Source organism: Strongylocentrotus purpuratus, unplaced genomic scaffold (assembly GCF_000002235.5).
Source record: "Strongylocentrotus purpuratus isolate Spur 01 unplaced genomic scaffold, Spur_5.0 spur5_scaffold_15, whole genome shotgun sequence".
NCBI lineage: Eukaryota > Metazoa > Echinodermata > Echinoidea > Camarodonta > Strongylocentrotidae > Strongylocentrotus > Strongylocentrotus purpuratus.
The window spans coordinates 5,863,270-5,875,475 of record NW_022145600.1 but is presented as its reverse complement, the minus strand read 5'-3'; the positions used below and the strand labels follow the sequence as shown (position 1 = coordinate 5,875,475).

Below are 12,206 nucleotides of genomic sequence, written 5' to 3'. Positions count from 1 at the left end.
TATATAGTACAGTCAAACCTGCTTTTAATACTGACCACCTGTCTACAGCAAGCACATTTTTTGTTTCCCTTGAAAATGGTTTCTTATTGAATCATGTACTAAAGGAACCTGTCTACAAAGACCACTTTTGTGTTTCCCTTGGGCAGTCGCTGTAGACTAAAATCAGTACATGATTTGAACAGTTTGGTCTAAAAAAAATATCAAATGCCAAATTGAACCATAAAAAAATACATATAACTAGGCTCTTGGCAGTATGTGATTATTGCCCACATACTCGATAACTCAGAAATGGTCAACTAATATCTTACACTCCTGTTTAAAATATTTCATCCAGGAAGGAGAAGTCTTGAATTGCTGGCTTGCTCTCTTTTGGCTTCTCTTCACTCGGGTGATTCCCCCTTGATGTACTGCAGGTGGTATCCGGTTGGCATGACGACTCCTCATCTGACCACAGCATAGTTGATGATAGAGCAAAAGGTGACCTCCTAGTGTGGAAGGGAAATATAAGAGGGAAATTTCATTTTTTTAAAAACATTTTGTCCAAGAAGGCTCCAAGCAGTGAACATTGTTATAATAATAATAATAATTACAGTGCTTATATAGCGCCTAACACTTACTTTGTCAGAAGTCTCTAAGCGCTCTACAATAATGCAGCATAATTACCCTGGCTTTAGCAGTGCAGCTGTTACGCGCGCTGCGTTTCAAGGAATAAATTCCTACCAGGCACCCATTTACTTCACCTGGGTGGAGTGTGGAAAATGTAGATCAATGTCTTGCCAAAGGACATTAGTCTTATGCTAATATTGTTCTCTTTTTCTTCTCATTCCCCTACATGAATATACGTGTATATCATCCTCATTCTTCATCTTTAATATAACAACGCTCATTCTTCTTCTTCAAAATCAACCCTCTTCATTCAGTCTCTCCTTTCTTCCTGTAGTTTTGCACTTACTTTAATGGGAGCTCTTAGGACTTTCAATGCTAAGAAGTATCAAAGACATATGACATATTTAGTCATTATATTGATATGCATGGTACCAGGCAAATAACAAATTGTAAAACAAAGGAACAAAGAAAGATGAAAAAGGATATTATTTGCTATTTATTTATTTGTATGAGCCATGTCATGACTGCCTGAAGTTAGGAAGAAGTAGCACTTATTATTGCTTCATGTCACAGACATGACACAAATTACACATTGCAAGAAGACAATAATGTAATACATCCAAACTGGTAAAAAGAGTTTCTCCACTTACGCAGTCTTCTTTTTGGGTGGTGGCCTCTTGCGTCCGCTCTCCCCTGCGAACAGATCCGTGATGATGCTAGCCACCCCATCATCTCCTCCATCATCTCCACTCTCTGGTCTTTCTTTCCTCCTATCCCTGTCATCACCATCCTCTCTCCTGGCATTCCTTTCCTCCTCGTCTCCTGGAAGAGAAGTCTTACATCTCCTCTCCTTGGCTGACGTTTCTCCTTCTGAGTTGCTTTCTTCCATCTCTAAGTTCATATCTTCATAAGATTGGTCTAAACCTTCTTCATCTTCTTGGGCATTATTCATGATTAGGCCTGAATCATCGAGTTTGGTTGAATCTGGAAAAGACCCCGAGCTTGCATCACTGTCTTCATCCTAAAAAAAATCGAACAGAAATGTAGCATCAGTGATTGTTCTTGAAAGGAAACTCAGTTGATTAGGAAACTTGGATATCTGATTTTCCATGAAAAAAGTGAGTCTGAATATTCTTCCAGCTAGTTCTTTATACCTCTGTATATTTTTCAGTACTTTGTATTGTGGTGTATACACTAAGTATTAGTTAAGTATTAAAGTACATATCTAAATACATGAAAGCTTTGAAAGCATGCACATCACAACACATTGCAAAAGGCCTTGATAAATATAACATACATGTATATATTTTCTCCCATCATCTGTTTGAAGAAAAGAAAGAGCAAAATACTTGATATCATAGCAATGAAATGAGTAACCTTTAAACTTTAAAATGTGTTTGGGATAACACATAGATATCTCAAACTTATCAAGTACTCTTTTTGCTTGTTCTTTATACCTCTGTTTACCCCCCTCCCCTAATATTACACAATCTACACAAAACTTCATTCCTGTTTTACTTTTTATGTGACTTTTCATACAACTATTAAGAACCTTTTTTCAATTTTGTTTTCAGTTTCAAATATGCTAGTGTCATCCTAACAGCATTTTTTGTTTTCATTGAAAATTTGCTCATGATCAGACTGTTTTTTTTACTTACCTGATTAAGAAATATCTCTGCTACTTCTCTGAGCTCTGTGACAGTCATGCAATAAATTGTTGAAGGCAATCCAGCATATCTATTGCAAGAAAATAAAAGTACAAGAAGAAAAAGAAAAAGGAATATCACATTAATTTTTGTTGTGTTCAAGTTATTACGTAAGTGTGTCAGGATGCATTTTTCTTTAAAAATTTGGAGCTTTGGATTTATTGGACCTGTGTAAAGTTATATAAAACTGTTCCAATGAAGCAAGAAAAGCAATCTTTTCTAGAAAGGTGGTCTTCAACCGATCAAAGCTATCGTGAAGTCACAGCTCTGACAAATGTGCAAATAAGGGGGTAACATTATTTCTCTATTTTTTATCTGAGGATATCATGATATCTAACTGGGTACTACTAACTGAAGTAACTACTGGATGAATTCTGGTAATCGAAATTCTGAGATCATCAGAGCTATATCATGCGCTACTTAACTTAAAAACACAGAACAAACAAAACACTTACTTTTTTTCGGCATTTGTTACGTCATCTTTGGTTTCCTGCTCATTCTTGCTTCTCTTTGGCGTCATCCACGAGGGAAGCTTTATTGTGCGTGTTGATTCTCTGTTTCTGTCTCCGCCACTGTTCATAGTACCTTCTTGATGGCTTTGGGGTTCAATGGTCTTTACTGGAATGGTAGAGCTCCCTCTCTTGGCTCCACTATGCAAGGGTCTGTGTCCTATTTTGCTCCCTTCAGCCGAGATGTGTGAGGCATTGGTTGTGTATTCTTCTTGGAATCTGATAAACATACAGAAAATTCACAGAGTCACACAGGAACTTTAGAAGGGCAACTTGACTTATGAATAGTATATAAGTGCATGAGTTTGTTGGCACATGACTACCTTTAGTTCAGAATGATATCTGAATTTTCTAATAATCACCATACTTGGAGATATAACTGTGGCTGATGTAAAATTTAAGTTGAGATTCGTTTCAAATTTTGTAATGACTATTGTATAGAATCAATTTTTATTGGCTCTTTAGGTCAATACTTGAATACTCAAAGTCAGCAATTCATAAATCTTGTTATAAGTACTGTACATAGCATAAACCCACTGCCTCACCTTCGGAATGTCGGTTTATCCTTGTAGCTTACTCCTAGTACCCTTCCCCACCTCTCCTCGGCAAGGTAAGTTCCTTCTACATCATCTTCAGTGTCACCTCTGATAATCTTGTTGAAGAGGGGAATTGCACTCGGAATCCTTTCGTTGTTCTCTGCAATGTAATCAAAATCTGTGATCGACTCATGAGCAGAGCCTGAGATCCTCGCTCCTTGGCACTGTGCCAATATGTTTGGATTCTTGCAGATCAAACCAGCTGCAAACTGCTTTATTCCAGTTTGAGTAAACTCAGTGGCCCTGCTGCCTTTAGATTGGTAGATGTACACAGTTCCTGGGTGTTGGAGATCGATGTGGTGTAGACGCTGAAGGAAAGATAGGATACCAGGCTTGGGGGATCTGGTGAAACTGCCACTTTGTTTCTGGTCCTTGATGATAACATAGAAAACTGGAATCTCGAGTTTTCTTGCCAGGGCTCGTGTCTTTGCCTGGAGTTTCTTGACGACTGACTTGTAGACATCTCCAGGGTTGGAATCTTGTGAATCTTTGTCATTCGATACTGCAGAGAGAAAACGAAGAGAAAAGATTGTGAGATGTGCTCAAGGAAAGTTTAGGAGAACTTCAGTCCTATTCTTCTAGATTTCTTTCTCTTCGGAATCTATTTATTCTCCCCTCTCTTCTTTTCACCCCCTCCCCTCCCTCTCCCTGTATCTCTCTCTTCTTTCTGTCTATCTGTTCTGTATCACTCTCTTTTCATAATATCTGCCTTACATGACGATAGATTATGAGAAAATTGACAATTTTATAAAATTTTAATAAAATGCAACTTGATGTAAATGAACACATCAACATTTTTGGATGTTCAACAAAGACGGAAAACACGTTATCATTCACATGATTAAGAGGCACATCCTCTCTGTCTTATTTTCCCTTTAAATCTTTGGTGAATTAATATATTTACATTGTTAGCTTACCCTCATCTGGGATTGTTGCAAGAACGATGACTCTCCCACACAATGTGCTATGTTTCCATATCAAAAGAGCTTCTACAAGATCATCAGTCGAATGATCCATCAAACCCTGCCAGTCTAGGAATGCAGCAGGCACTTCAAACTGGAAAGAGAAAAGCAGAGATGCATTAAAGCCTATCTGCACTATTTTGACCAGGAGGGATTAGACTCCCCTGCATAGTCACTGACTATGGTGGTTATCTCATCAAATCAGCTCTCAATTAACATACGAAAAAGGGGACAATGGGGACCAACAGTCACTGCTTAGGCATTGTTTGCTATATAGAGGGCGCAAGTAGCTACGAGTATAAGTAAACATGCCATATTTATCAAAATATTTTCTAGTAATACCCTGGTCACACGGCCAAAACAATTCCAAAGCAACCGATAATAGACAAATCTTTAGCCGATAGGGACAATGTAATTCTGGTTGGTCTTTCATCACTCTGTATGTCAGCGTCATCAGAGTTTATTGAGGTATGAGCAAACAATGACATGAATATCATTGCATGTATCTATTGGTCAGCTTGTGGGCCACTAGTCTGTCCAGTTGTAAGCCCTTTGGTCCGTCTTTACAATGCATTAGGAAGAAACCCATGTAGCATCTCCTGATGGGTACTAGCTTTTGTTACATGTTTGCTCAATTTACCAGAATAAAGCATCATGTAATCATCAAATGAAATTTACAAATTTTTAAGAACAATATAAAATATTGAATGTCTGCTTTATATGTCAAAAACCATATAAAAGTACACACTGCAATGACTACATTAGTTTCTTTATATGTCAGGTAAACTTTTATCAACAATAATTATTCTACTCTACCTTGTAATTGGTTTTTGGCTGAGGACTGGTCTTAATTTGTTTTATCTGGTGCCATCCCTCACTTTCCTCCACAGCATCTAAGCCTGAAACGTGATCACCACTATCATGATGAAACCACATGTGTATTCTGGCTTGGGTAGCAGACAAGTCCACTGTAGGGCATGACTGCTGATGGCTAGGTTTATTCTCTTCTTGTGATGAGAAGTACTGGGCCAAGATCCACTCCCTCCTCCACAGGCATTCAAAGGCATCTTTAGGCTTGAACACATAGCAGATGAACTTGCAGGCAGGAAGCTAATGTGTATATTCAAGAAGAAAAAAAACACACAAATCAAATCGGTTCTCCATAAAAGTTTTTTTCTGCTTTTCATCTGGAAGAACAATTTGTCTTCGATTTATATGGTTCAAGTAGAAATTCTATGAACTTTGCAACAACAACATATGTGGCACTTTGAATATCAACTCATGTGCCGTTCAATTCGATTTGATTTGAAAAGGATATTTTTTACTTACAAACAAAATCTATAATAAGCCTTTTAAGACACATTACATTTGTCAAGCGTACCAGTTCCTGGGATTTATAAATCATACAAACCTTTACTCTGATGCTCTGAATACATGACTGTCTTGTCTTTCGGGACCAGTTTTCATCATCAATCGCCACGCCCTTGCCCTCTCCTAAGATCTTGAGAAGATGGAGGATAAAGTGTCTCAGACCCCAGCTTGGATTAGAGTGGTAAAACTCACTGGCAGACACTCTCTCATGGGACGACTTCAGATGCTGCTCATAGTAACTTGTTTTACCCTGTATAGAAAGTAAGGAAAAAAGGGATCATCAGTCAAAAGTTCAAAACTATCTACTAATGTTAAAAGACATAAAAGAATTTGAGTGCAAAGGCTCCTACTCAATTTTCCCTTAACATTATTATACCCTTCATTTGTTTTCATACTCTCTCAGCCATGAACATTAACACTAAAACCTAGATGCATTCATCTGAAGAAAAAAACTCTGTATGGCAACACTGCACCTTTTTGTCAAGACAGAAATAACCATCTGGCAAGGGGATCTTTTATTAAACTAATGTTTGGCAACTTTTCCCATTGTCAGTGGAGCCAAATGCATTCTGAGCAGTACAACTGTCAATATCAGAGACTGAAGCTTTCGGTCTGTTTTGTCATGCATACTTCAGTAAAACAAAAAATAATTTATGCTAAATCACCAACATTCATGCAAGAAACAAACTCAACCACAGAAACAGCCAAAGAGAGCACCAAACTAATTAAATGAAGAACCCTAAAATACATACAGCAGAACAGAAGTGCTAAAAATAAAGGACTTTAACAGAAGAAGTCCAGAAGTGGTTAAATTTATTTGGCCTGCAATGATTCTTTGCTTGTACAAAAATATTCAGATAAAAGAGCAAGTAACCAGTAGAGCCATAGAGGAACAGAGAATGGAAGAATCCAGATGGTAGATAGAAGAACCAAACAAAGATTGAAAGGTCAACCAAAAAGGATGATTCAGGGGCAATGTCCTAAATAATAATGAAGGATCATGAACAAAAGAGTCATGAGCTGGGTGAAGGTGATGAAAAGAAAATGGAAATGAGGTAATTAAGGACATGAACAGCTGAATGAGAGGAAAGCAATTCCAAGGACTGAAAATAATAAATTTAGGCCTAACCTCTCACAAAGTTAAACTTCTATTCCTACCTCTTATCCATCTGCTCTCAAATAGATCTTGAGACTAGATTATTATTTATTTCACCAATTAATGACCATCAAATCAGTTTTTCTTTTTATTTACTTTGTTATAAAATGTTGACCTTAAACTTGTGAACTCTATATAGCAAACAATGCCCAATCGGTGCCTGTTGATCCCTATCATGATCCTCTTTTTCTTATGTTAATTGATAGCTGATTTGATGAGATAACCACCTGTCAGTGACCTTGCAGGGAGGTCTAATCCCCCTGGCCAAACTAGTACAGACAGGCTTAATATAATCTTTCATATTTTGTGATTTCATGGTTTACGATTCGTAAATTATACAGAAGGAACTAAGAGTAAGGTGAAATGGTGTTGAGAGGAGCTGCTTACACTGAATGGTGGTCCGAAGAAAAAGATGACTTCTTGCATTTTGCTCTTCATCAAGTTCATCAGCCTCAGAAATAAGCTGATGATTATTCACTTCTCTGCCATAATTTCATCTTATGTAGATCTCTAGACAGAGTGTGAATTGTGAAGCTTGTATATCTGGTGGAAAATTTTTGTAAAAATAGAAAAAGGATGCAATTGATATTTTTTGTGAGTTGTCTAACTTACAGTACACTAAAATCACAGTATCAGTATCATTGCACAATTTGTGACGATTGAAAGAAAGTTAAAAAAAAACAAAAGAAAGCAAAAAATATCAATCATAGATCTAGGTCTATAAATAGTAAATTGGGTGTCAGCATGGCTAGGGCAAAAATGTATGAAAGTATGTTGGACAATTAAAAAAGCAAACAAAAAATGAATCACTTCACTTTCTGTTATGTTCTGTCAATGTTCAAGGTTGATGTTCAGCCAAATAAAGATGACAAATAAAGACGTATTCGTAACTTTAAAACTACATGGTGGTAGCATGGACTTTATTCGATGAAGGCATCGATGGAAACTGCGCGCGGTACATTGGGCAATGCGTATACATAAAATGACAAGTCAAGACATGAATAGTCTTAATTTCAGACGTCATACATAACATTCCTCCCCCTTTTAGTGAATTACATGGGTACATCAAAATGAAATACATGTATCAAACTGGCATGCAGACTAGGGCAGAACTATATAACAATATGGTCTTATTTTCTCAAAAAATGTTTGTATAGAGATGTGACACTGGCAAGATAGGAATGTACTCACACAACTTGATTCTATTAAAAAAATCCTATTCCATGTATAACATAAACTAGCAACATTGCTTGTATGCATGTAAATACAACAACACAAAATGTTCACTGTTATAACAACCTATTTTTACTGATCTAAGTTTTACTTGAAGGTTGTTTGACACCCAAGGAACAACACTTTTCCTCCGTGAAAATAGTCAACATATGCATTATTTGATGCATTACTCTATGCAGTACTTTATGCATTACTTTATGCATGAAAACTTTACATGGCAAGAAAATAAAACAAAATCCTTGTACTTTGGATCCAAACTTTATCAACTAACTTATCTCCTGGCATAATAAAGAACAGACCAAAATAAGTGACATTTTCTCCATGAAAATCGTGTAGTATTTTTGATAAAATGTGGAACAATTTACACTGTTACTTTTAAAACATCAACACTTGTGATGAATGCACCAAATTAGCTTTCATCGCTAAAGAAAATAAATGTTTACCTTTTAATCATTGCCTTATAATTATGTAACACATATAAACAACATCTGTTGAACTTTTGCAGACTTATGCAATACAAGATTAAGAATGTTTAACCCCATAACAAATAGAGTTTGATCTACAATAGTTTCACTTGGCATAAATATAATTATCTTGCAAAATAGTTCTTTACTGCTTTGCATTGGCTTTTAGTATGTCCAATTTCCTGGCATTGATAGCATTGCTCTTTCTGAAACGGACAGGATTGATGAACATGTCTTGTCGATCCACAACGCCAACACCTTAACTTCTGGTCAGTCCACTGACCTGTGGGCTTTTCCTTCTCAGTAAGCTTGGAATTCCACTTGCTTGAAGACCTTTCTTTCATCTGCGTGGTTCTTAACTGGTGAACCTCTTTGTCTTCACTACCATTGTCACTGGAGTGCAATTGTTCAACATCTCTATTAGCTATCTCCATGGCCATGGCTACTTTCAACGCTTTATCAAATGTAAGCTCTGATTCACTAAGAAGCTTTCTTTGTGTAGCTTTGTCCTTACAACCAACTACAAGGCGATCTCGAAGCATGCTATTCAATTCTTTAAACTTGCATCCTTCACTCAACTGGCGTAAACGAGCAACAAATTGCGGGATTGTTTCACGTGATTCTTGAACACAAGTATAAAACTTATACCTTTGAACTATTTCAGTTGGTTGGGGGGCAAAATGTTCAGACAGGGTATCCTTACATACTTGGTAAGTTTTATCAATTGGTTTGTTGGGCTGCAACAATGCACGTAATGTGGCATAGGATTTACTTCCTAATCCTGATAAGAATATACCCTTCTTCTTTGCATCTGCTGTAATATCATTAGCTATAAACCATGACTCAAGAACCTCAATCCAATCTTCAAATTTATACCCTGAGTCCAACTGAGGGACATTACCAAACATTTGTGCTGCCATGTTTATGTAAGGCGCATTAAACTTGTAATGAACAACTTTATACCATAACAAATACTTGCATAAATATTTGACTTGAAATACCAATACCAAACAACAACAACATTTGGGCTCTTTCCACTTCCACACATGTATCTAACACATACACATTTCTTTGACAAGCAATTTACAACTGAAGAACAAAATTCTTGACTTAGACCTGGACTAGACTGCAAAGACTAGACGTAATTATTGTCTGATTGTTAATAGGTTCTACTGTTATTTACACTGTAAAAACCCGAGACTAATGTCTAACTCTAAACTTGTAGACCTACTTAGATCCACATCTTCACACTTGAATTACACTTCAACTTGTAATGGTACTAGTCCTGGTCTGGGACTGGTCCTTACACTCAGTTACAAAACAGATTCATCATAACAATCGACAATATTATCAAATGAGTTCTAAATGTTTATTTGCTTGCATCAACATCACCATCACTTCATGATGAGTGGTCTGGCTTTCACTTGGGTGGGTTGCTACTAGTCCGAAACTATGAACTGAGTCAACTGACACTGTCACTGAACTGGATCCTGGTCCTAAATTGAAGGCAATCACGAAGTAACAACTTCCTGTATTTCAATTTTAAGGCTAAAACAAAACACTTCCTCCTCTAGTCTACGCTGCAGTAGATCTAGATACAGGAACCTGGATTCTGAAACAATGTATGCCGGGCGGGGCTGGCTGGGCGGGGCTGGCTGGGCTGGGCTGGCTGGGCTGGGCTGGCTGGCGGGCTGGGCTGGCTGGCTGGCGGGCTGGCTGGCTGGCCATGGGCTGGGCTGAATTGGCTTGCTGGCTGGCTGGGCAGGGCTGGGCTGGCTGGGCTGGGCTGGCTGGCTGGCTTGGCTGGCTGGCTGGGCGGGGCTGGCTGGGCTGGGCTGGGCTGGCTGGGCTGGCTGGGCTGGCTGGGCTGGCTGGCGGGCTGGGCTGGCTGGGCTGGCTGGCGGGCTGGGCTGGCTGGCTGGCGGGCTGGCTGGCTGACCATGGGCTGGGCCTTGAACTTGGTTGGAGCTTTCATGGGCTTGGCTACTGCCACTGAGTTGCATGGCCTACTGTAGTACTACTGCAGCACTGCCACTGGTTGATCGTCAAGTTGAAAGTTAGGCTGGGGGCATCCATTCACCATTCATCCAACTGCGGCTAATAAAGTTAAACTGATGAGGCAACATCAGCAAAACAAATACTCGCTCACCTACGATCAACGGCTGGATCTCCTGGCTAAAGAGTTTTTCATCCAAATTAGGCAAACTCAGCTCCATTAGTTCGGTTCATGCTGAATACATGCTGATGCACAATTCTCCATAGCTGTACGTGCTGTACGGCAAAGCGTTCATAAAAAACTGCACGTGTACAGGCATAATTCCAAACCATGTCGGGTCTCTGCTGGAGAAACTTTTTTCAAGTCTTTATTTCAGCAAACTGCGGCAAACCAAACTAATCATCCCATCCTCGTCGCCAAATGTTATGTTCTGTCAATGTTCAAGGTTGATGTTCAGCCAAATAAAGATGACAAATAAAGACGTATTCGTAACTTTAAAACTACATGGTGGTAGCATGGACTTTATTCGATGAAGGCATCGATGGAAACTGCGCGCGGTACATTGGGCAATGCGTATACATAAAATGACAAGTCAAGACATGAATAGTCTTAATTTCAGACGTCATACATAACACTTTCATACACAGATTTCTAGTTTTTTACTTTCTAGATCCCAAGCACAATACAACATACAAGTTTACAACAAGGCCTCGTGTCATGTCATGGTACATGGACGTGCATGCCATGGTCCGTCATCAATTGTACTCACTATACTCAGCCTGCGGCATGCGGCCTGCCTGCTGCCTTGCCCCACTACTCACTACATCACTCACTAACTAGCTAATCCTCCAGGTCAAAATTAAACTAGACAAATTGAAGAGGTGGAGAATACACAAAAGTAACTGAGTAATGTCATAATGAACGGTTGGTTGAATATCAAGCCTCAAGCCTCAAGCCAGGCTCAACTTCAAGTTCAAGGAATCAACCACGACACGTCACGATTCTATTTCAACAACTTTTAAAGTACATTTCACCTTTTATAAAGACTTTTAGTTTTACAATAATTTCTAGATCAAGAAATCTAAAAAATTAAGTCACTCTCACGCTGTCAATCTTTGAGTTTGAGCTTCATACTATTTTATTAAGTGTAAAGTTGCCTGAATACGTACCTGCACTGCACTGCCCTGCCGCATGCCGCACCGCATGCCCTGAGCTGAGAGCTAGCTGCCCGTCGCGTCGCCTCTCGGCTGGCCTGGCGATCTCTGCTACGGAACGTCGAGCACAGAGCTTAGAGAGCTCGGGCACGGGGAAGGGAAGGGATGCTTATCCGACGAGCACTGACTCGTATCGGAGTTTACCATGAATACAACTGAAGTTAGCGACTATTAGAAGACATAACATGCACACTGTGCGTCAAAAACAGCTTCTAAAGTAGCTGTTAGTGTTAATACCCATTTGTTTGTTACTAAAATTTGCTCTTCTTTATTCATTTTATTCCCTGACAGACGCAATTAAAAAAAAAAAAATTTTAATTGGGAGTTATTGGAGGAATTTGTCTGATATATCATGATTTTCATTAAATTAGTGCTATCTTCAGCTCAAGTGTA

General features: G+C 38.7%; 2 protein-coding genes across 2 annotated transcripts; both read right to left on the bottom strand.

The window, feature by feature from the left end:
• Positions 1-316: 316 nt before the first annotated feature.
• On the bottom strand, positions 317-12,056 carry LOC105445041. Its single transcript, XM_011680051.2, has 10 exons — positions 11,769-12,056; positions 7,294-7,449; positions 5,791-6,000; positions 5,196-5,489; positions 4,335-4,473; positions 3,367-3,919; positions 2,768-3,040; positions 2,265-2,343; positions 1,257-1,627; positions 317-485 (listed from the first exon to the last, which is right to left on the bottom strand). The coding sequence occupies exons 2-10, from the start codon at positions 7,351-7,353 to the stop codon at positions 317-319; spliced, it is 2,148 nt and encodes a 715-aa protein (XP_011678353.1). The 5' UTR covers positions 7,354-7,449; positions 11,769-12,056.
• Positions 7,400-10,578, bottom strand: LOC105437360 (swi5-dependent recombination DNA repair protein 1 homolog). The gene is made up of 3 exons (XM_030986434.1): positions 10,305-10,578; positions 8,887-9,123; positions 7,400-7,449 (listed from the first exon to the last, which is right to left on the bottom strand). Exons 1-3 carry the CDS (start codon positions 10,576-10,578, stop codon positions 7,400-7,402), a joined length of 561 nt encoding a protein of 186 aa, XP_030842294.1.
• Positions 12,057-12,206: the final 150 nt, after the last annotated feature.